The sequence below is a fragment of the Polyodon spathula genome, chromosome 24 (genome assembly GCF_017654505.1).
Source record: "Polyodon spathula isolate WHYD16114869_AA chromosome 24, ASM1765450v1, whole genome shotgun sequence".
NCBI classification, from domain to species: domain Eukaryota; kingdom Metazoa; phylum Chordata; class Actinopteri; order Acipenseriformes; family Polyodontidae; genus Polyodon; species Polyodon spathula.
Window position 1 is genome coordinate 9,467,849 of NC_054557.1, and position 23,868 is coordinate 9,491,716.

A 23,868-nucleotide genomic window follows, 5' to 3' on the forward strand; every position below is an offset into this window, starting at 1 on the left:
GTTAAGTTATAAAAATAGTAACTACCCACCCTTCTGGAACTAATTTATTACTCTGCAAAATATCAGTTAGTCCACCATCTGAAATGCTGGTAAAACATGCAGAAGGATTTATTGGAAAACCACTGACAACCTATTTAAATGTCCAGAAGGCAGCTCAATTTATTTTTTTAAAAACTTGATTTATATTCTAACATGCTCATATTTTCATGCTTTGGGGGAAAATTGCAGCTTATAAGGCTCCCAGCATGTGAAAGTAATGACATCTTGTCATGATACTGTACACTGCATGTTGGATAAAACCTTTTTGCTCCCTGGTCCAATGACCAGATCTTATCAAGATCTGGCTGTGTATTACAGAAGTGCTTTGCAATTTCAGTCCATAAGGAATTTGCCAGATGTTCTATGTTCTGTCTACGTGTTAGAAACAGCTTTGGGAACTTTACCACAGACATCTGAAGTGTGTGTTGTTTCCCTCCAGATTGCAGTTTTGAAATGATTCTAACGTTCCAAGCAAAATGTACTAAACCGCATGGAGGAAACAGAACTTGGCAACAGAAAAGAAGTAAATATAATATGGGCTATTTTTAATCATCTAAACAGCAACATGTATCACAACTGCTGGCGTTTTCCCCCACGGGTGATTTTTGATCCGTAATTGCTCTGCAGGTTTAAAAGGACAGGAAGTATTTAAATTCACTGTTTAAAAATAAATAAATCGAAATAACCCCCAAAGTAATTTAGTCCTGTTGTATGCTTTTCTCAACAGAATTGTAGATGACTGCTTTGCTGGCACCGATGAGGATTCTGTTAAGTGGTTGTAAACAGCCATGTTTATTAGCAGACAAAGCAGAAAAAAAACGTTGCTGCCCAAAGAAAGCCTTTCTATGATATTAATTTGGTAAATGCAGAATTGTCCTCCAATGGTTATTGTCAAGCTGCTAGTTCATACCTCCTGGGAGCAGTTTTAAGAAGAACATAATTGCACCAGATATCTCCAGGGTGATAATCACTTAATTGGCACACTGTCAACAGTAGAACTAACCATAGTATCTTAGATATGATCTGTTTTTTTTTTTTCTTGACCCCCCTGCCCCCCACCCGCTACCTTAAAACCTTTCAGCATTGTACAGTAGTCTTTACATCTATTCAAACAATTAAATGTTATGTTCTGCACTGTAATATTTTATTTTTTTTACTTTACATGCTGTGTTAAAAAAATGTACGTAATTATTTACACATTCACAGTACAAGTTTACAAGATCTCTACACATGTTAAAGGTACTCCACAGGACATATACAAACAACTGAATGTCAGCTCTGAATTTGTGCTGTATTAAAAAACAAAAAGTTGACAGCTTGGATTTATTCTTCACACACAAAGCATCTGAATGAAAAGGCTTGAATAGTCAAATTGCAACATAAAGTTTGAATTCACATTGCAATATACAAGGCAGTTCAACATTACAAACCTTTCAAGAGGGCACACAAGTACAATGCAGCTTTCACTTTGTACATACATTAGTACTCAAGGAAGTACAGTACTAACAACTGTGACTTGATTAAATGTTTTTTTTTTTTTCTTCAATAAATAAGAGAAAATGTCTTGTAAGCACAGTTGAACTTTGGGCACATACAGGCAAACATGTTTATTTGCAATCTTAGAATCCTTAAGGTTTAATTAGAGAATTTTTTTTTTTACCATTTGGAAACAGTGAAAAAGCCCTCAGTGCATGTGCATGCACTCCTATTCTATTTAACTGAATGTTTTCAGTGCATGTTCCCAGCCTTGTTAATCCATGTATTAAAACACATGCATTCTGTAATTGGGTAACCAAGAGGGCCCTTTATATATATATATATATATATATATATATATATATATATTATATATATATATATATATTTGTGTGTGTGTGTGTGTGTGTGAAACTGAAATGGTCAGTTTTACAGAAACCTACAAAACAAAGGTGGTAACATCTTAAACTTTCATGTAGTTTGTGTCCATCTTGAGCACCCAGTTTCACATACTACTTCCTGTAGTTAGTGTTTTACATTCACTGAATTACTTCAACTGTGCAAGAGAAAGCATCTTTATACAACAGCTGAAAGCAAAAAGGTGATCTTTTTTAAATTATTATTTTGGAATAACAAGTGTCTTCATTCTGTAATATCCCCAATGTGTAGGATGTGTTTTCTTTTTTTTTTTTTTTTTTTTTTTTTAAGGTGTACCTGGCACACACATTAATGCTCAAGAAGACTTAACAAACGTTCAGCAGTTAGGGTAGTGATCGTCGAATAAGGCACACAATGCACAGATTCAGGAAAACTCACAAAAATATATTTACAGAACATGGTCATTACCGGCATAACTCTTAGGGACACCTTGTTATTCTCTCTCTTTTTAAACGATTGCACTACTCTAATACCTAATGGGTAGCTGCTAGACTTGAAATTCACTGATTGTTTTGAGGGCAAAGAAAAGAAGCACTTCCATTTTACATATATATAATTTTAGTACAAAGGCAGTGGGCTATTTCTTTCTAGCTAGTAAAATGAGGGACAATGGCACTAGCTGAACAGGCTATCACTTGACAAACGATGTGGTGGTTTTGTAATGTCCATTAAGGCTAACCCAGGCCTCAAAACAGTGAAAGGCTTGTGCATTTACACACTGCGCCACCTCACCCTCACAAAGGCAGTGCCTAACACTATACTAAAAGCCCTGTGGCCATTAAGACTAGGAACTTTGCTTCACAGTGTCTTCTTGGCTGTCTTGAAGTAGTAAAATGTTTGTACAATGGGGAACCACAGCTAAGTACTAAATGCACACACACCCCCAATATATATATATATATATATTAATATATATATTATATATTAATATATATTATCATATATATATACACACACACACCAATAGCAGCAAAGCAAATGTACTTCAGAAATGTCCAGGGAGTTAAAACAGTCCAAGTAAGTTCTCCCTGAATTGTAATAACAGACACAGATTGGCCCAAGTTGTTATCCATATAAAGTGTGGTGCTAATGGATCGATGTGCACCTTCTGAGTGTTCTCACTGCACACATGTGGTAAGTGCATCATATTGTGTACATGTATAAACTGTACACAGGGTTAGCGTTAGGTTTGCGATGGACTTTTTGCCACAGATAGTCCATAAATGCATTTTTCAGTGTCAAAGCACATTGCTTGTAATTCAGAACATCATGGAGATATTAATAGTTTCTGATATTTTGGCCAATTGGCCTGACAGATGCATACATACTCCCCCCCCCCCCCCCCCCCCCCCCCCCCCCCCAATTTCACATTAAATGGGAAGACAATGCTCTGTGGCAGTGAATAACGGAACCCATTCAAGTATTCTTGCATGGTAATTCAGAATGCCAAAATTGGCATAAAACAAACTCTTAAGTCCCTCCAAGCAGTTTGATTTTCCTCAGCTCCAGACTTGAGTGCAACACAAGTCACAACCACCTCTTGTCCTCGTATTGAAACAGAAAACTTGCTGTCCTCCTGGCATAGTTTGCAAAAAAAAGAGAAGATGATGCTGTTGGAAGTAGCTTCTTTGGCCACTTGCTTTTCCACCTTTCCATAGTCTTTCTACAACATCAGTAACACCTCTCGGTAGGATGCAACTACACCTGGTTCTTTCGCAAAGTGAATACAAACTTTAGTAGCTGTATTTGTTTACTGGTCTCATTGGAGCAGTCTGAGGAACAAACCCATTGGGTTTTGGAGGAACATCTGGTTTTATGGAGGGTGTCCTCTTGATTCCAGTTCGTGGAAGTGAGCCATGCCCTGTGTAGCTGCTCTGTCTGGATAAAGAGGGTTGAGAATGAACACCAATTGGTGTTCCATGCAAGTCTAATCTAGATGGGGGGTTGGGAGTAATATATCCCCCTCTGTTCATACTAGGTTGTCTTGACAATAGCACACCATTTGGTGAGTTAATGTTTTTAGGCAGGCCAGACAGTGAGTGCCTTTGTGAAGAACTTCTGTGATACCCCCTCTGTCTTTCTAATGTGTTCATTGGTATTGTTGGTGTTGTTGGAGTACTGGGCACATCAACCCGTTTAGTTGGGCTGTTTCTTGGAAGAGTGGAAGAGGGAGAATAAAGAGAAGCCTCTCTACTGGGAATCTTAGGTGGCATCTCTGTCATCGGGTCCAGTGGCAGGCTTTGGTGGGTCATGGGGACTTCTCCAAGTATAGATTTTGGATTGCTGTTCGTTTCATTTAAATGTTTCAGAAGGTCATTCAGGGTATTCCTTGCATCCACAGATCGTCTCTGGTCTTTTTTGCTTGATTTTCCACATGCAGGCTGATCAATCTTCTGCATTTTCCTTTCAGATCTGTGGAAATCTGGATTTGAGAAGGAAGCACGGTAGTCATGGGTAGCATTCGGAAGAACAACAGCACTTGGAATATGTCCGTGTCCAATAGGGGAGTGAGGTGGAGGGCTAGATGGAAAATACTGAGGGCTTTTGAGAGGAGATTCCTTTCTCGAAACCTTTACATTATTAGCTTTCTCCCACTGGTTCTTAATAGGCTGCATGCTTTTCTGCTGAAGAACTGGGGTAGACTCGGGAGTTGGAAGAGCAGCTAGTTCTGGAGGTTGACTATGGCTGCTCAATATCATCGTCTTTGTGTCTCCATTAGTCGGCATATCTTTCCCATTACTCAATAAGCTTGTGTACAGCTTAGACGAATCAATATTTTGCTGGTATTCCTTCACTGGGCTATCAAACAATCCATTTAGTTTTGTAAAGCTTCCACTTGAGTCTGTGCAAGACTGAGCCGATTCAGCGTCTTTGTGAATTTTCCTGGGTTTTCGTATGAAAGCATCTCTGTAACAGTAAACTGCCACGCCAGCTATGAAGGCACCCAGGAGAAAAGCAGCAAAAACACAGGTGATCAGGACATTCATGTGAACCATTTGATTGGAGTCTCCTGACTGAACCTCCCACACACCTGAAACAGAGATATCCAATTTAATGTCAAGAACTTAACGTACAACGATAACCTCCTAATCTTGCTATTATAGCACTGTTAACTATTGTACAACACAGGCAATCATTTCTGAGACCCATATAATAATATACTAATCAGATCAGGACCCTATTTTTAATAAAGTGAAATTATCTAGGAGCTGTTTTGTTTGTTTAATGCTCTTCAATTGTGTCTCATTTTACAAACAGTAGTTCAGCACAGGTACCTCAAAATCCTTATGTTTTATTTTTCTGTTCAGCATTTTCTTGGCATTGGTGGCATCGTGTAGATTTATAATGATATGATTTGAAAGGAGGACATGCCAGAGCTACATAAATCTGATCGCATTTACCACGTCTGCTGTCAAGGATCATTTAAGAGCCAAAGCAAATATGAAAATCACTGGAGAAACATATTTATTTTTAGAATCTAAAGATTTTAACCCACATTTTAATTATAGATTATTGTTAGAATGTATCATGCTTTTTTTTTTTTTGGACTACTCAAGCTGACGAGAACAAACAATGTCAAACACAGAATATACTCTTAGCATCCAATCTAAACCTTTGTGAAGATAACAGATCGCATTTAATATGAACCCTAGCTGATTAGAACACAGTTTATAAAAGTAGAAAAGGATGATTAGTGTCATTGTTAGTAAGGCAAAAGCTTTAGAAATGTTTGACAATTAATTAGGCATATTTAACAGATTATTATTATTATTATTATTATTATTATTATTATTATATTTTATTATTTATTTATTATTATTAGTTTATTTAGTTACTATTTAGATTACAGACATAACAGATTTTAAAACCATTTAGAGGAGTCAGAAAACTGTTTAGTGCAGAAGTTGTTCTTAAAAACACATATTAGTGTCCTACTAATTTGTTAGTAACCACAGACATGTTTCTACAGTTAGTGTTGCGTGAAATCACTGCATGCAATATTGCAGTTGGGCCACATTTTAAAGTAGTAAAAGGATTTAAAACAAGACTCTTATTAGTGGCAAGGCCTTTTGAACATTTTATTGGTTAAAATGTTCAGGGTTAGAGATTAATGGCAGTGAGAAAAAAAAAAGATTTCAAAAGAAAGAAAACAAAGATATTTTGATAAAGAAACTGAACATATCACTTGAGGTAACAAAAACAAAAAAAAAAAACACCACATAATAAAGATTACTAACATGGAAATAAAATATTCAAATTAAATGTAAATCAACTTAAATGAATCACTGCCATGTCAGCTGGTGGAAACCTTTGTTTGCTGCTTTTACAAAAAAAGACCAGGTAACTGGACTATATTTTACTTAAGGTGTTTCCTCATGCAAAAACACACTTTACAGCAAGATTCTAGTAAATGTTGCGTAACGGTCATATTAGTTCATGCTCGGTAGTAATTTGAAGACAGCTTGCTGTCCTCACTGGATTTTGGCTGACCATCAAAGACCTGCTAATAGCAGCTATTACTCGGGTTTCCATTCAACAGTAAAGAACTCCCTCTTAAAGGCCTTACCCTTTGGGACCCCTGATAATGGATCATAAAAATCAGAAGTGTCAGGATCATCTTGGAGCACAAATTTCCGTGAACCAATCAGTTCAGGTAAGAGTGGGCCAATGGCTTTTGGTGAAACTATAGGGCCAGATGCCATTGTGGTGGCAGGGGGTGATGACAACGCCATGTCTGTGGTGACAAACAGATTTCATTAGCATTTGGTAAACTGTGGATAAAAACTGCCACAACAAAAACGGCCCAGAGATGGGGTTTCGTACGTGTCATTATCAGAGATATTTTAGCTTAATGTCCTCTTAGCTTTGGTGAATCACAGGATATCACAGTACTGGATAAACAGCATGTTAACTGTGTATTATCTACCCAATATTTTGGCAAATACATTAATTTAAATTAGTAACCTACCTACTTTAAGAAATGTTATACTATGTATGCATAGACAATCTTACTGTTTATAACTTTTGACTAATCTTTACTGTTCTTACTTTATACAGAAGCATAATGTGTGCACCAAAAGTGGAAAAATACAATATTTATGGTTAAAGTATAAAGCATAAAGTAAAAAGATTGAAAAGAAATACACTTCCTGCTGTGTCTCCCAGAGGATACTTGTGTAAATTCCCAAGGTGTGGTAAGGAGAGAGTTAAGCCTGATGGTTACTCATGCAGCTGAGATGTATGTTAATGGAACCTTAAAGAACAAATGTCGGTCAGCGATGACTGGTTAATATGCAATGGCTTGCTGAGCAAAAACAGTCCGTCTGTGTCTATTGTTATAATGGCAAGAAGATGAAGAAAAAGGTTGCAAAATGATGGATTGCCAGCTACAGGAGGAGCAGAGGAGGCTTGAATATGCTGAACTTGAGAAAAAAAAAAAAAAAGAAATAATTTAAAGTAAAAAAAACTAACCAGATGTTGGATCGCCAAATGTTTTGTAATCTGGCATAGCTGTAGTAGCCACAAATTCTAAAAGAATTAAAAGGAACAAGTCATCAGTGACCAAAAATAAAACAAACAAAAAAGGACTTTAAATAACTATTAAGATCTATCAAAAATAAAAATCATAAAAATAAATTCAATTGTTGTACTTTACTGCTAAAAACAAAACCCATTACAAACACTGGACGATGTGTATATATATATATATATATATATATTTAATTTGGTAACTGATCCTTGCTCTGATCAAACAGCTCAGCTTTGTGAGTCTCTGGTGGAAACACTGCATGGTATGTAGGTGTGGTGTGGACCATAAATGTGTGTGTCAGAATTTCACACAAGAATGTACTGAAAGGTTACTAGTGTGATATTCCAAGATAGTTGTGTCAGCCAACATGACAGGCTGTGAATGTCTCACCGTGACAACCTCCAAGTCGCATGGTGTTGCCATGTTCCACATCTTGTTCATACCCAGAGCTGTAAATATGGAGACACAAGAGGAAAGACATCAGAAGACAGATTGTTGAAAAACATTTATACAGAAACCAATAAATAAGATCTGCTTTTAATACAGCTGGCTCCCTGAAGTTGGGTTTTTATTGCGGAATGTATCCCTTTCATCCTTTTAAGGCAAACCCTCACTGTAGATTGCTGAAGGGAAACATAACCCCCCTTCCTTCACAAAGTACAGTTTCTTTAGCAAACATGCAACACCCCATTGAGCCTGTAATGGGTTAAACAGAAAATTTAAAAGAAACAACTCTGAAAATACTTACATCATACCCGGTTGAATCCTTTCACATGATCCGTCAGCCATCCAGCCACAATATGGATCCCGTGATGCGATACAAGACCTGAATTGGTGAACACAAAAACATGGTACATACAAAATCCTGAGTATCTGTTTATAGACTCTGTGGACAGCAGTGTCAGATATTTTCCAGTTCTGTCTTCCTGTTAAATCATAGTTAGACTTACTTTTGACAGGAGCCATGACGTTCACAGCGACTGAGTGGTATCTTGATCACACAGCTTGAAAGGGCCACAAACAAGGCATGATTATCGGTGTCCAACTGAAGTGACATGATCTTTTGGTCTTCCTCACTGTTGGATAGACACCTAGTGCAAGAAAAAAAAAAAAAAAAAGTCAAATCAGTTTAGAATTTAATTGGAGTAAAAATGCAAATCTACTTTTTTTTGTTCTTCGTATGGAGATTATTAAAAACTAAAATAAAAATGTATCAAATTGTCTGGATGAACATTTTTATAAAACTACTTACTTTCCATGGTTAAAGACATCAATCTCTTCCAGTAAAACGCTGTTATTCAGAGAAAGGGGAGCCTTTGCCAAGACTTTGAGGACCACGCCTGCTTCGGAGCCAATAAAAAGTATTGTGTAGTTTTGATAAGGACCTGCCGAATTGTCCACTGCAATTGCAGTGAGCCTGTACCTACAACAACAGAAAAGCACACTGTTAAATCGAGATGATATTTGTAGGATTAGAGAGATCCCTTTAATTCTGCAGGAAGCCGTACTTGACGCGAGTCTTTGTGAACCAGGGCTCCTCAGTGACGGATGGGACAGCAGAATCCATCAAAGGATGGGATTTGATAAAGGATAGGGTTTCGTCGGGGAAATCAATGGAGGTTTTGTAAGACTCTGCCAGACCATGTCCTGCACAGCAGCCAGGCCTGAAAGGAACACAGCATTTTATTACATGAAAGGGTACGCGATCAGAGGACAACAGGTCAGTTACTTATTAAATGTGATCATGGAGATGGTAAAAATGTGCCCCAAACTTGTAACAAATACCAGCTTGCATATGGTGCGCACAGTGCAAAGCAGTTTAAATATGCAACATGTCCAATTATTGCTAATAAATTATTTAAAACTGCAGCATTGTCACAGCTTAATAATATCTACCTAGGTTTAGGTAATCTATCTTCAGGAAAAGCTGTCCAAACAGAGTCCGGAGTTTTTTGTTCTTTAAATCTGCCGCTGAGCACGGTTTCAATATCATCCATGCTGAAAGCACACACAGCAGATCCTGGAATGCTACAAAACACAGATGCGGAAGAAAAAATGAATTGGGATACAAAGTGCATAAAAGTCAATTTAATAAGACTACAGCAGTGCAGTTACTTCTGGTGTCTGGTTACTCCTCATCACTCACCTATTAAGCTGTGTGGTAAATACGCCAACAAGCGTGGGGATGCCATTGATTTCTATTATGTCCGTGATGGATTGCAGAACATCAAAATAGAAAAACGAATCCCCAGGAACAGAGCAGTTGAGGCGAGCCTTCACAAATGAGGTCCAGTGTTTTTCTAGTACTCTTTGGGAGCCACCTATGTCATTTTTACATATGCGTGCCACTCTGGAATACACAGCCTAGAAAAAAAAAAAAAAGAGTCTTTTCAAGAGTCTTATGAAAAAACACTTCCATGGTTTAAATAATACATTAAAATCCCTTTATGGCCAAGGCATTGTGATGTCGTCTTCAAAATCTGCATGCAAGTACAGCTTATACTGTTACTCAAAGGATGAATGTTTTTAGAACCCAATTTTGAGTAAACACAACACTCCCAACTGGAAAACCACCATTTTTTTTGGGGGGGGGGGGGGGGGGGGGGGGGTGGGAGAAAAAAGGTAACTGATTCAAAGACTTTAATTAACCATGAGTAATAGGCTTAATAATTTACAACTGTAAATTACATCTACATCGCAGTACAGGTATCAAGGACTGCATTAGTGTGACTGAAATATTTATTACCTTGCGGCTTTAGGGAGAGCGCTTAAAACCTGTCTGGAAAAACTAGGCTCAGATTATTGGTAAATCTTAACTACAGAGTTAAAGGAACCAGACTGCTAAATGAATTCCTTTAGGAAACTACATGGAGACGTGTGATAACAAACACTTTGTATTTCTTTAAAATATTTACTGTTGCACTGCAAATAAACTATTTATATCTTGAGTACATTTGACTTTTTGAAGGTTAACTTAATCAAGCAGAATTGAACTTGCCTTCCCCAGATTATTGTGTTCCACTGCTATTTCTCTAAAGAAGAAGTACACATAATTCCCATACTCTAAGGCATGTAGAAAGTGTGGCTCTGTAACAAAGGGGACAAAGACTAAGTTGGTTATGCAAGTCTTAAACTCTTTGGTCTCCCACATTACACACATGAAGGGTAACTTCTGTTGGGTCAGTAAGCAGACAGTATAAGTTACTTATCAACTAAGGTGATTTTTCTGTACCCTGGAGGCTTAAAAAAAGTCTAAATGAGAGTGCAGTGAATCAGAAGGCTAATCCAAGGCCTTACAGATGGATGATGATGATGATGATGATGATGATGAACACAGAACAATACAAACAGGTGCTGCCAGAGATAGATAGATATGAAGCAAATAACATGTAATAATAAATTACATTTTACTTTGTTGCAAATAAGTACAATTCCATGTTTTTAAATGGTATGTCATTGTCCCTAACCTTTTAACCACTTAGAATCGTATTTTATTGTTCTCAAGGCTGATCCATCTCCCATGCTGCGATATATGACTGCATCACTTGCCAGGAAATCTGCCACCGTTGCAGAGTAAAGTTTGCTGTCTGGATTAACAAACACAGTACAGGTCAGAAATTTTTTCTAGACATTGTGGTATTTATTTTGGACAATTGCCTACGATGCAGGTACTAACTTGGCATGATTAAAAATGCATGCATATCTATATTATATATAATATATATATATATTGGCATTCATGTAGCCCAGTTGCTATGGACACTAGTGTGCAGCTTAATTTTAATAAAACATTATGATTAATCATATTTCTGATCAGGCTTGGCACACGCTGAGCAGTCATATTTCATTTACAACATCCCTCCCCTCCACCTCTGCATGAGCCATTAATCACTGACTTATTATTTTAAAGCTTATTCTTACCAGCAAATATGGCAACATTGGTCTGCTTGGCATCGAATGGGCATCTTGCCAAACCACTAATTTCTTCACCGTCATATTCCAGGTTGTCCAACTAAACAAAACAAAACATAATTTTAGATAGACAGATCCATAAATAGATAGATATATATAACTGTTTTAGACTCCTATTTGGAGTGACAGGTTGAAGATAAAGTCACCAAAGAATACTATTGACCAATTTACAATATATAGCCATTACTTACTCTGTAATATCTGCACATGGGGTTGAAAGCGTTTGTGCCACAGACTAAAACCAGATCATCATTTCTTGGAACGAAGACCTTTATGAAATTATGGCATTCATCCTTTTAAAAGAAAAAAGGGAACAGTAAAATATACAAGATTGTGTTGGATGAATTGTAGCAAGCGCTTATTTTTTCAATTCCATGAAGAAAACTATGCTTACTCTGTGCTTTCCCTTCATGGCACAGTTTTCCCTGTCTTGCTGCCTGGATCTCCATGTTAATTTCTGTAAAAAAGTCTAAACATTAGTCTTTGTATACTGTTTTCACACTGTGGTTTACCATTAATCTTGGACTAGCTAATGTGGAAGTCCTCAGTGCTAACCAGGACCAGTGAACCCATCAATGAAAGATATAAACCTGCTCTTATCTACAGGTAAATGGATTCTTGCTAATTTTATAACAGAGATACAATTTGAGGTAAACACTGGAATGTTAGGACAGTGAGCATGATTTTGCAATCAATTTATTACCTGAAATATTTCAAATTAACCCCCCCTCATAAAAAAAATGGATTGACTTCTTATTAAATTATCTTACCCTGTAAGGAACGATTTCATTCCTATATGATTCTTTTAGGCTGACAGTGTAGACCTGATCCCTGCTCAATGACAAGAAAACAAGGTTGAAAATGTGCTCTGCAAGACACCAGATTAGCGTACTTAGGTAACCAGAAAAAAAAAAAAAAACTAAACAAAACATGACTTTGCAATCTGTTGTATGATTTTAATCTGCATCCAAATCAATACTTTTTTGTATATATTACTTGACAGTTGTATTCCAATCCAATATAATTAGGAGTCTCTTAAAGATTCACCTGCCAGCTATGAAAAGTGTGTCTTGAATTTTCACCATCAGCTGAAAGTCCAGCCTGTGCTGAGATTCGTTGCCTGAAGGACGTCCTCTGAATACAGGATATTGCCTTGAATCTGCAAGCAGAAATGAGTTACAGCTTTATTTAGGATTACAGAGTTCAGGATTCGATACGTGGTATTGATTAACTGTATATATGCCATGTAGAATGGCTTAAACAAAATCTTTCTGTAATGTAATGAATATTAAAAGAATGTTACACTGGCACATTACCAATGTGTTAATTCAAACTGCATCAGCAGATTTCGTATTTCTCCCCCCACCCCCCTCCCCTCACAGAAATCAATTGCTAGGTTTTAAGTCCATCTGAGTACCAAAGTGACAAGAGTTGAACAATTTTGTATTCATGCACACGATTCTGCTTAATCCATCAAAAGAAAAAAGAAAAAAAAAAGCAGCAATAGACAAGCAATAACCCAACTTAAAAACTTAATTGCTGTTGGCTATTGAATTTCACACAGTGTATCTTATTGGATAATCATTTCGGGAGGCACAATGCTTATAAAAATAGTCCCAGCAGCTACCCATACAAGAATAGAATCCAAGTGGGGTGTTGTTACTGAGTCAGGCAAGAGGGAAAGGAAAGGGGAAGGGGAAGGGTGGGGGGGGGGGGGGGGGGGGGGGGGGGTCAGAAAACTCTGTTTCCATCCCTACTTATAGATTGTACTTACAGTGGTAGTCTACAGTGTCAATGGGTTCATCATCTTCAGGAAAGCTGACCGCCACCAACTGTGAAGTCGTAAGTATCACCACACTGAGAAAAAGCTGTATTCCCAGCCCCATGGTTGACACAGAAAGTAAAAGCTTCCTGCTTCAGAAAAGTGTAGACCTTACCTGGAAAACAGGAAAATTGGATACACTGAGTTCCACGTCTAGGATTTTTCTTTTCTATTTTCATAATATAGACTTCAGGAAAGTACACGTTGTTACTTGCACTGTCCTGTTTTTGAACACTGTGGAGGCTGCTATTTGACAAGCCTGAGCAGCATTTTTGCTGGCTGTGTTGACACATGCTAATTTTTAGCTGAGCTTTCAGATATCTCTGTCAGTTATTGGTGACTGTCTATTGCCACATCTATAGTACTGTAACGGGAAATAATAATGGGTAGAACAGAATACTGTTCAATGAAACAACCAACGAAACAAATGATGTTCACAAGCTTTCTGGTCTACCAAGTCAAAAGCCCCTATATCATTTGTTTACACTGGTTTGGACCTACATAAAGTAGCATATTGTCCATCATTCCCATCAATTTTCCAAGGACCAGTGCAGCTGCAAGAATTTTCTAGTCACTATAAATGAAAGCACTTACATCATAGTTTCAGATAACATTCATTATTCTTGTGCCTCGGAAGATATAACAAGTACCATTTATACAGTACATGGATTTTGCCCCAAAGTAATTGTAAAGCTTGTACAAAAAAACTACTCTTTATAGACATTTATGCATTTTAGACAAAAAAATGTAGAGACAAACTAATTATTGATGCCTTAAGTGCCTAAATGGATATAAACTGTTTATTCAGAGACAAACAACAGTAACAGCTAACGATTCACAAGCAGTATGCACAACACCAGAAATAAAGAACAATAATAATCCTTGTGCCATTTCCTCCAGCGCCATTTATCGATATTAAAAACCTTCACATTTGTTCTGACTCGAACGTGCTGCAAGCTTGATAATCTCCATTCCCTGTATCGGCTAGAATAGGGAGGGTTTAGAAAAGTCCAGATAGGATGCAGTTCAGTTCACCTTTTAAACCCATACTGAAAAAGGCTGTGGTGCATCCAGCTTTTGATCCAACAGTCTATTTTTTTTTTTTTTTTTTTAAAACTACATTAGTATTGCCATCAGGTCTGTAATTACAGTGCTCCTTTTCGCACTAGACATGGTTAATTAAGTCATTTTGTAAACACGCTATTGTAAGTGACGAAGCAAACTCTCAGCAGTGGATTGGCATTTCTTCATTCAGTGCAATTTGAAGAAATATGGTTTTCAGCGTTTTATAGCATGTGGTCTTGGAATGGATGTCAATGGGTTAGCTTTAAATTGGCATGCAAAAATCCTCATCGGTCTATTGTACTATTCTATTTCACAGCTGAGTTCATATAAAAGAATGATACCATGCAGCAAAGGCCAAGAGTATAAAATGTCTAGTCAACCTGAAGGAAACAAAGTTTTATTTATTTATTTATTTATTATATTACAATCTACGGTTTCCTAGTATTGCCCTCAAGTGTGTAGTTGAGAGCAGGCTTAACTGTGTCAGAGATACAGGCTCTGTTCTAGTCACACAACTGGTTAACCTACAAAATTCTTAACAACCCATCTCTACAGGCTTGAATAGAAATCAACTTTGTTTGCAAGTTGCATCGAACTGCAATTTGAAAAATGTGTTGACTTAAATAATAGTTTTACTCTTGCTGGAACTTTTACAAACATGAAACAGACAGCTGTTTACAAAAACAAAACAAAACAAAAAAAAACTTTCTTCCAATTTGATGACTCTACAACCAATGTAAATTTCATTTAACACTCTACTAATTTACCAGTACCAACCTTACGTTATTGATACAATACAATTGACTAGGTTGAATCTTGGGGGTGGAAAAAAAAAGGGAAATCATTTTTTTTTTTTTTTTTTTTTTTTTTTTAATACAAGAATGAAGCTCTAATTCATTCTTGGGGTTCTGTGAAGACAGTGATAAACTACCTGCCCTTTGCTCTATAGATCATCATGTCACAAGAGGCCCTTGTTGGAAATACAGCTGCCTTATGTACATATTCCAATATGTGTCACTTTTTCCATTTCATATAGGCTAATTTCTGGGTACAGTGTAATAAACTTAGCTGATGAAGTAAAAGGTTCTCAGAAATGACAGTAATGTTTAATTATACAGCTCCGCCAACACGGTGTCTACACACGGCTGCCCAGCCGTTGTGATTTCCGTGGTCACTTTTGTTCACAATGTAGCATGCTGTGCAATAAAACTGCAGAACAAAAAATCAGGGAACTGGCAAATTGGGATTCAAGCCTTTTGGATTCTGCACTATTGAAGGACAGTGAGTGCCCTTTTTAAAGCACGAGAAAGGGTCGACAAGCTGCCAAAGAGGATAGTCACACGACCAATACATCAGGTTTTAGAGATCAACTTTGCCAAATGACTCTTTACTTCACTACTTGTATATTGCCTTCCTACATTACATCTGGATATTTGTCCATTTACTTCTAAACTGTCTTACCGCCCGCCACCCGCCAACTTCCCAAGCCAAGCAAACGCAAATATAAGCATTGTAGTTTCCCTCATTGTAGCGTTAGTGAAATAATCACGGTCAATTAAAACAACAAATTTATGCAGTTAACCTTTGACTCACTTTCTTAATTCATTGTTAACTGAACGTTCATACCAATGTCATCAACACTCTCGCTCCCACAGCAAAACACAAAGCACAAAATGGCGAGTTGACCTTACATTTAACACCTGAGCAAAAGAAACAAATCTGCATGTATGCATCTGAAAATAAGAAAGCAAGACATGGCAAATGTTTTCTGGTCTAAATGAGGCATATACTGTTAAAATCGAAGTGCAATTAGAGACATTGTAATGAATAAAAACAAATGGCTTACCTTGATGTTTAACCTGAAAAAGTCTTGACGCACTCTAAAATAAGTGACTTTTATAAACAACAGTAAATGTTTAAAAAAAAAAAAAAAAAAAAGTACGCTTTTCTTTTTACGGAATTGTTAGACAGGAGTGTTTATTTTTTATTTTTTAACTATAAACTGTTCCTCAAAATTAACTAATTGTATAAAAAAAAAAAAAAAAAAATTGAATTTACTGCAAACATAGAAGGTGGTGTGTGTTTTTTTTTTTTTTAACCCTCACTATAATGCTACCCTCGCTTATTGCCAGTTTTTAAACAAGGCCCTTACCAGGCAGTATAAAGAGGGCTGTGTACCTGCATGTAATTTTTTACTTTTTTTTTTAATAGCCTTTTTGACATGTAGCAATTTATGAAGTTGTTTAGATTAAACAAAACAGTGTTACTGAAGCTGTGTTTACACCATCCTTCATGTGAACTATGAAACAGAAGAAAGTCTTACAACCACTAAAACTCTACTGCAGATATGTATCGGATCAGAGGGAGGCGAGGAAAGCCAGACAATAGAAAGCATGTTCTGGATGTCAACTCTAGTTACTACAGTCTGACAATGTCGCCAGTGGTGTGGAAGAAAAAAAAAATAGCTGTAGCCAGCTGTGCTGTTAACAGTTGGATGATCTCTGCATGGCTTCAAATGATAATAGCGCCAATAGCCTGTCGTTGGCAAAGACAGAATGATGGATGACACTTGCACAGTGTTCAGCTAGTAAGAATAGCAGAAGTTCACTTTAGGGTTGTTAAAATGCTAATCTTGGTTAGTTAACAATAGGTGCAGCAGAGAAAGAGTTGTCGAATAAACACACCTAATATGTTATATATGTGCAGTGCACATTTAATCTCTGGGGTTATTTCAACATTTACTTTTGAAAAGCAAGCACTGGGCTCACAGTAGTGAAGTTGTCAAATGAATGACACTGAAGCAAATTAACAGAAATAAAACTGCTCAAGTACTGGCCAGTTCAATCTGGAAATAATAAATTGTTTTGTATAGACAACAAACCATAAAGGTTTCCAAACTAGAACTGGGTGACATTTAAAATGTGTATTTTGCAGACAGATTTTTTAAAAACAGATTTCGTTTCTTTTTTTCTGAAGCCAGAACTGTTGTTGACTAAAACATCTGCCAACACAGCACAATATGGCTCTCACTCAATCAGCAAACCCAATTACACGCCGCTTCATTTTCTGAATTAGGCAAATAGCATACAGGAAGTAGCCACTTTCAACACTAAAATACCACACAAGCTTATTAAAATTCTAACTGCAACTTGTATAAGAAGGTGTTGTTACAGAGGTAGCTACGGGAAAGTGTTAAGCTTTTATCATAAAACAGGAGTAAAAGATTCAGCATTGAATTGCAGATGTATTCCTTCAGTCCGTTGGAAAAGCAAACAAATGGATTGATTCTGTTATGCTGTGGGGATGGTGACAGCTTTGAAAAAGAGTGGGTGATATGATTTACACCATGGTACAGTATTCTAAAGAAAAAAATCCAAACTGTTTTAAAAGGATTTGAATGCACACATGTATGTACATATAAGTAGCATGCGAGAGGACCCGGGTTCACGCCCGCCCTCCGGCTGTGTGTGGATTGCCTGCCTGTGGGAACTGAGGTTCGCTACATTGGTGTCAGTGGTGGGATGCAGGTACCCTGGCACGCACTTGTCGGACTGTAGCCTGGTGAGCATGTTAGGGGCGGACTTGAGGCTGGCAGGGGAGAGTGTAGCGTGCATGGGGGAAGGCAGCAGCAAGACTGGCAGGTGACGTAATCACACACAGGACACAAGCCTGATATATGCACCTTGCAAAGGAGCCGGCTCTTCTGTACAGCGGTATTGGCGCTATGCTTTAGTGCGAGAGGTCCCTGGTTCGCACCCACCCTCCCTCTGTGTGATGCGCCTGCCTGCAGGAACTGAGGTTCACTACATTCCGCCCCAGACTTGCTCATCAGGCTACTGTCTGACAAGTGCGTGCCGGGGAACCTGCGTCCACTTCTGACACCATTGTCTCAGTTAATGCAGACCGGCGCATCTCACAGGACGAGGCAATTCACACACAGGCGGAGGGTGGGCGCGAACCCTGGACCTCTCACACTAAAACATAACGCCAGTACCGCTGTGTAAAAGAGCCAGCTCTTGTCCCTGTGTGTGATTACATCACCCACCCAGCCCTCCTGCTGCCTACTCCTGTGCACACTACACACTCCCCTGCCAGCCTCAAGTCCGCCCTGGACTTGCTCACCAGGCTACAGTCCGACAAGTGCGTGCTGGGGTACCTGCATCTACTCTGACACCAATGTAGCAAAAAAGGTTACCCTGAATAGTTATTTATATATAACTATTCAGGTTTTTTTTTCCTATTTAAATGGTATGAAACAATATATACATATTGTAGCGTTCACGGGGTAAGGCAGCAGCAGGGCTGGTGGGTGAAGTAATCACACACAAAAAACACAAGCCCGATATACGCTTCTTGCAAGAGAGATCCCGGGTTCGCACCCACCCTCCGCCTGTGTGGATTGCCTCGCCCTGTATGATGCGCCTCCCTGCGTTAACCGAGATCGCTACAATATTATTTAACACCATATCAAAATTAAACTCCATAGTTATATGCCATCGTTTTAAAAATTGGGATTTTCAGGCATTTACACATTAGTTTTACATTTGGTAAGAGATTACTCCATGCAATATAAAACTTTCTGGTACAGCAAGCAAGGGTCAGAATCAAATTACTGGGTGGATTGAAACTATTTCAAAGGTGGACGTGATCCATGAGAAAACTCCAGAGTATGTGGATTAGTAATCTTTCAGAACACACGAATATTCTACAGAGCCCTGAATAACCCCACAGGAAATAGTGCCCTTGTGAAACAGTAGGTGTGTGCAGTTCTCCGAAGAGATGACAGCATTTGTATCGTAGGTGCAGTTGTTAGTAAGGATAATCCAGCCCTGGCAAGCAAGTGTTTTTTTTTCTAGATTTAAATAATATGTTAAACTGATTCCAACAATCCCAAACCCGAGTGTAAAGCAACTCATTTTTACTGCACATTGATCAAACTACACAACGTAACCAGTTCACAAGATACACTCCCGGTAATTGCAGTGTGCTCACAAAAAGGATGACTGGATTAAGAGTTTCAAGCCCTGGACTTTACTACAGCATTTAGCTATTCAACATACGGTACCGCTAAATTGACACTTTTGCAAATAGTGTGGTGTCGCTTCAGTGTGTAAAAATAAATGGCACAAAACACACGGTAGCAGCACACAATTATCATCCACTGTTCATATACAATGGCTCTCTCTCTCTATTATATATTATATATATATATATATATATATATATATATATATATATATATATATATATATATATATATATAATGTAAAATGAAAATACATAAACAATCGTATATATACGTCATTACAATCTATCATTCAACAAATGAGCACAAATGTGCACCCCCCCCCCCCCCGTATAAAAATACAGAAAATACTTGAATTTTAAACTAATCACATTTACGACGATTTAATTAACCACTGAATACATTATCAATCCATTCTCATAAAAATAATGAAAATATTTTTGATAAAAAAAACTAGTAGCGAAATTAATTTAGTAGATACCATAAATTCCTTTACAAAAAAAAAAAAAAAAAACAAACCTTAAATACTTTATATATAAGTGTTAAAGTCTGTCGATCCCCTAAATCCACCTACCTGAACGTTTTGTGTAACATTCACAAAAACGATGTCAAATCCTCTTGTCGATTTAGATCCAGAATAAGTCCAGTATAGACTTATTATATATCCAATTGACACACGGGAAAACTTCTCAGACTCACGGATTACCGGTTAGCATCCATCCTCTGTGATGCCAGTATGTCCGGCCAGTGCTGTGTTTTTATTCAGTTGTGCGCGTCCCCTACAATTCCCTTTAATTCCACTGCCAAGACACAAGCCCTTTTGCCACCGACTCACAAACCTATGTGTTGTCAGTAGGCCCAGCTGTGTAAGCTTTCTGATCTTCAAAGCCCATGGCCGATCAAATGACACCAAGGCAGCCCTCCCCTTCTACCTTACCCCCCCCCCCCCCCCCCCCCCTCCAAAAAAAAAAAAAAAAAAAATTAACTTTGCAAATCACAAAAAACAATCAAGTTGGTACAGAGCTGTGTAGCGGGAAGGGCTTGTTATTTTTATATATGCCAAAAGAATAAGACCAAACTTCTTTGCAAGAAAAAAATAGCACCTGCGTAAACACATCCCGGGAGTAATAGCACTTCGGGGTACTATTTTCGTGCTCACACACAAGCCAGACTGGGTGGTTGTATTGAAAAGCGTTCTACTCTACACTGACGCTGCAACACGGCTCTAATCTTATCGCAGCTTTATCAATTAAGTTTCTCTGCAAAGTACCGTTCCATAGATCACGACTCACCTCATCTGAATCAATTTTTGTAATTTCTTTTTTTTAAATCTGTTTGTTTAGTTCCAAAACGAAACCTGGTTACTCTCAACTTCATGCAGTGCAACAAGCCAGGAGAAAAACAAACTGATACACGGCTAATGGTGTAATTCGATCCATTTCGAGTCGATTCATCAAGAGGGCAGCCGGCTGCCTACCAATAAGCCAGGCTTTGCCTGGAGTCCCACCCCCCAATCCGTTCTCTTGCTTTCTCCAAGATGTAGATGTTGGCTTGTTTCTTTCCCTGCTTGACTGCTTTACTGCGACAGAGAGCGAGAGGCCCCCAGTTCACTGTGATCCAGTGGTGCTCCCCCCCCCCCCCTCTGTTTCCCATCCCCCAGCTCAAACAAGCATGCTGTAAAATCTTTTAAAAGATTTGTTTTCGGTGGGGATGATGTGGAGCGGTCACAGAGGAGACACACTTTTTTCAATTGTTCAGACTCCAGCTTGCTTCAGACATCCAGCTCCTGCCAAAGAATATAAATCCTGTGCAATCTCCTGGCAGGGTTATTTTTCACTGCTAGACACTGGGCAGCATCAATGCAAACCAGTTTGGGCTTTTCTCTGTCCAGTGCCTCTAATACTTTAAATGCTTCTGGGTAATATTTATAATGAACAGAAACTGAACACTTTTTATGCTGTTCATAAAGCATTAGTGTGTGGCAGCAGTGCACACTGGATGTAAGCATTTTAGCTAGATCCATTACCCGGTTCCTGTTTTCTGATTTGCAGAGGACAAGATAGAACATGATTTTCTTTGCATAAGGTTATAAGGGGGACGGATTCTTGCAGTTCTGTCACACACAAATGCAGTTATATAAACTCAAATGTTATTATTGGTAAAAAAAAAAAAAAGCTGTGGAGGTGAGTGAGAGTGTGCGTGTGAAGAGAATAGGGTGTGTCATAGCAACAGAAAATACATTAATCTATTGAATAGTGCCAGGAAGGTTTGTTTGCTTATGGTTGCACATTCACAGTTACGCATATGATGCGACTACACAGAACCTGTAATCTCATGTATTCTCCTTGACTAGAAAATACAGACACCGCTTGCATACATTATGTTTCAGGAATTGATTACCTTAAACACACACATATGTGTGTGTAATTTTTAGTTGAGTGCTGTCTTCACCCAAAATAAATATGAAGTCCTGAAAAAAAACAATCTTGTAAAATTATTATTTATTTTTTCACTTTGGTTTCTTTTTGGCTGTTTTTTAATTTGAAAACAGCATTTACTGTCACAAGGAGCTCCCAATTAAGTCTGATTTCCTACTGTTCTGTTTACTGTTCTGTTTCTAGCTTCTGATGGCGATAATATTTTTAGTAACATAGGGTTTAACATATCTCTGTATTCCCTAAATGATAACTTGACTAAGTGTGAAGATTCCCTAAAGGTAATGTAGTTTTTGTTTGTGTTCATTATTTCTTAGGGCAATACTATTTTTTATTTGGTGGTTTGCTTTTTTTCTCTCCAAAAAACCCCTGACACATTGCATACCATAGTAATTTTTAATCAGTATTAGCAGGTCAATTTGTTATCCCCAATGTAATGCAGCTGACAGGAGAATGTTAAAGACACTACTGAGCAGATATTGTTGCCAAAAGTGTAACCACAGGTTTTTATATATAATGTGACAAGAAAAACTAGTCAGGTTTCCGTGCTACATTCAGGAATTAGAAACCATGAAATATTAACCCTCATATCTATTTAATTAAAATGATAACCCTAAAAACCACCCTTTAGTATGTTCTAATGATATATGCATGAATGCAAAAGGGATTTAAATAGGATTGCATCCTTTTGTGGGTAGAGGTAGTGTTGATAACGGGAAGCATGCAATAATGGTTGAATGCATTTAAACCCATAATTATTATCAGTGTTTGAACGAGAAGAAGAATACAGTAGAATTCTACTTGGTGCAATGCATTTTGCATTGTATTAAATGAAGTGACATGTGCACAAGGCTCCACAAGAGACAGCCCTATTACAACAAGTGTTTAGTTCCCTCTAGTTCGGTTTGTTATGCATACAAGACAGCCCACAGCTTCAGGAGCTGGCTGTCAGCATATTTCTTAGGCTTTCTTGTCAGCATCTTCAGTTCATGTAATCGCAGATGAGGGCAATTTTAATGATGTGATATCCTATTATGATTAAATTAACCATCCTGATTTGTATTTGGAAACATTTACAACAAACACTGCATTGCTAATTTAACATCAGTAATTAAAGCAAGTTTTGTTTTTTATCTTTGTGAAATGTAAATACTAATTATTTAATGATCTGCTATTACATTTTGGTAACATATATTCATACAGTATGGATGTGGCTTTGCTTATAAGCCTAATGTACTACTGGACTACATAGGGTGAGCATCTGTAGTGCACTATGATAAGCATAGGTGGCAGAGTGACAGGGGTGGTGGTCCTGGATTTTACCTCCCCTAGTAGACCAACTGTTAACTGTGGGAGGAAGTCCAGACTCTGGTCTGATTTATAAGGGTGGAATGTCAGTGCAGATGGCCTGGGCACACTTTAGCACACTCATGTGATGGATGGGTGAGCACCGTTCACTTAAGTGGTAAAAAAAGGTTTTTAGTGAACTTTCAACATTGTCAACAGTCATGCTGCAAACATATGTAACACAGGATTCTTTTAAACCATATTGCAATACAAAATTATTTGACTTTTGGACTAAAACTATTTAGTAATCTCAATGGATGAAAAGTAAAAGAAAAACAGTGTCCTATAAATTGTATAAACGCATGCATACATAAAAATGAAATTAGGTTTATATTGTATGTTCAACTGAACTAAAATGAAACAGTATATTTAAAAGAGAATATAAAAAAAGGAAGCAATGGCATTATATTTGAACATTTCTATATTCTTTTGTAATTCTTCAGTTTGTGGCTGATAAAGTAGAAATTACAATGGTTAGCATAGACATAATGCTGTACACAAACACAGACACACACACACACAATCTCAATTATGAGTACAAAATAAAATCAGAAAAACAGACTTGTTACATTTGTATCATCTCTGGCCCATTTTTCCATGAATTGCAGTTTTGGTTTGAAGGTAGTTGTTAATATGCTGTGTGTTCCAACACTTTCTCTTTCTTATTTGATGTGCTTTTGTTTTGATTGATTGAAAATAAGATCTTTGGGAATGAAGG

The 23,868-nt window shown here is 37.6% G+C and overlaps 1 protein-coding gene across 6 annotated transcripts in view; it reads right to left on the reverse strand.

The window, feature by feature from the left end:
* Positions 1–3,307: 3,307 nt before the first annotated feature.
* Positions 3,308–23,868, reverse strand: part of LOC121299014 (semaphorin-6D-like) — a 75,944-nt gene continuing 55,383 nt past the window's right edge. The window contains exons 1-19 of one of the 6 annotated variants that reach the window (XM_041226443.1): positions 20,661–20,879; positions 13,230–13,392; positions 12,503–12,614; positions 12,226–12,286; positions 11,850–11,912; positions 11,647–11,748; positions 11,405–11,495; positions 10,951–11,070; positions 10,482–10,570; positions 9,630–9,847; positions 9,380–9,511; positions 8,992–9,147; positions 8,736–8,906; positions 8,434–8,574; positions 8,232–8,309; positions 7,874–7,932; positions 7,426–7,482; positions 6,521–6,688; positions 3,308–4,984 (exon numbers count right to left, since the gene is read on the reverse strand). In XM_041226443.1, the coding sequence (XP_041082377.1) occupies positions 3,687–4,984; positions 6,521–6,688; positions 7,426–7,482; positions 7,874–7,932; positions 8,232–8,309; positions 8,434–8,574; positions 8,736–8,906; positions 8,992–9,147; positions 9,380–9,511; positions 9,630–9,847; positions 10,482–10,570; positions 10,951–11,070; positions 11,405–11,495; positions 11,647–11,748; positions 11,850–11,912; positions 12,226–12,286; positions 12,503–12,614; positions 13,230–13,341 (3,228 nt within the window). In that variant the 5' untranslated portion in view covers positions 13,342–13,392; positions 20,661–20,879 and the 3' untranslated portion in view covers positions 3,308–3,686. Of the gene's footprint in view, positions 4,985–6,520; positions 6,689–7,425; positions 7,483–7,873; positions 7,933–8,231; positions 8,310–8,433; positions 8,575–8,735; positions 8,907–8,991; positions 9,148–9,379; positions 9,512–9,629; positions 9,848–10,481; positions 10,571–10,950; positions 11,071–11,404; positions 11,496–11,646; positions 11,749–11,849; positions 11,913–12,225; positions 12,287–12,502; positions 12,615–13,229; positions 13,393–19,942; positions 20,305–20,660; positions 20,880–23,868 lie in introns of those variants that run through there. The other 5 variants (XM_041226442.1, XM_041226445.1, XM_041226446.1 and 2 more) reach the window with 5 other exon arrangements.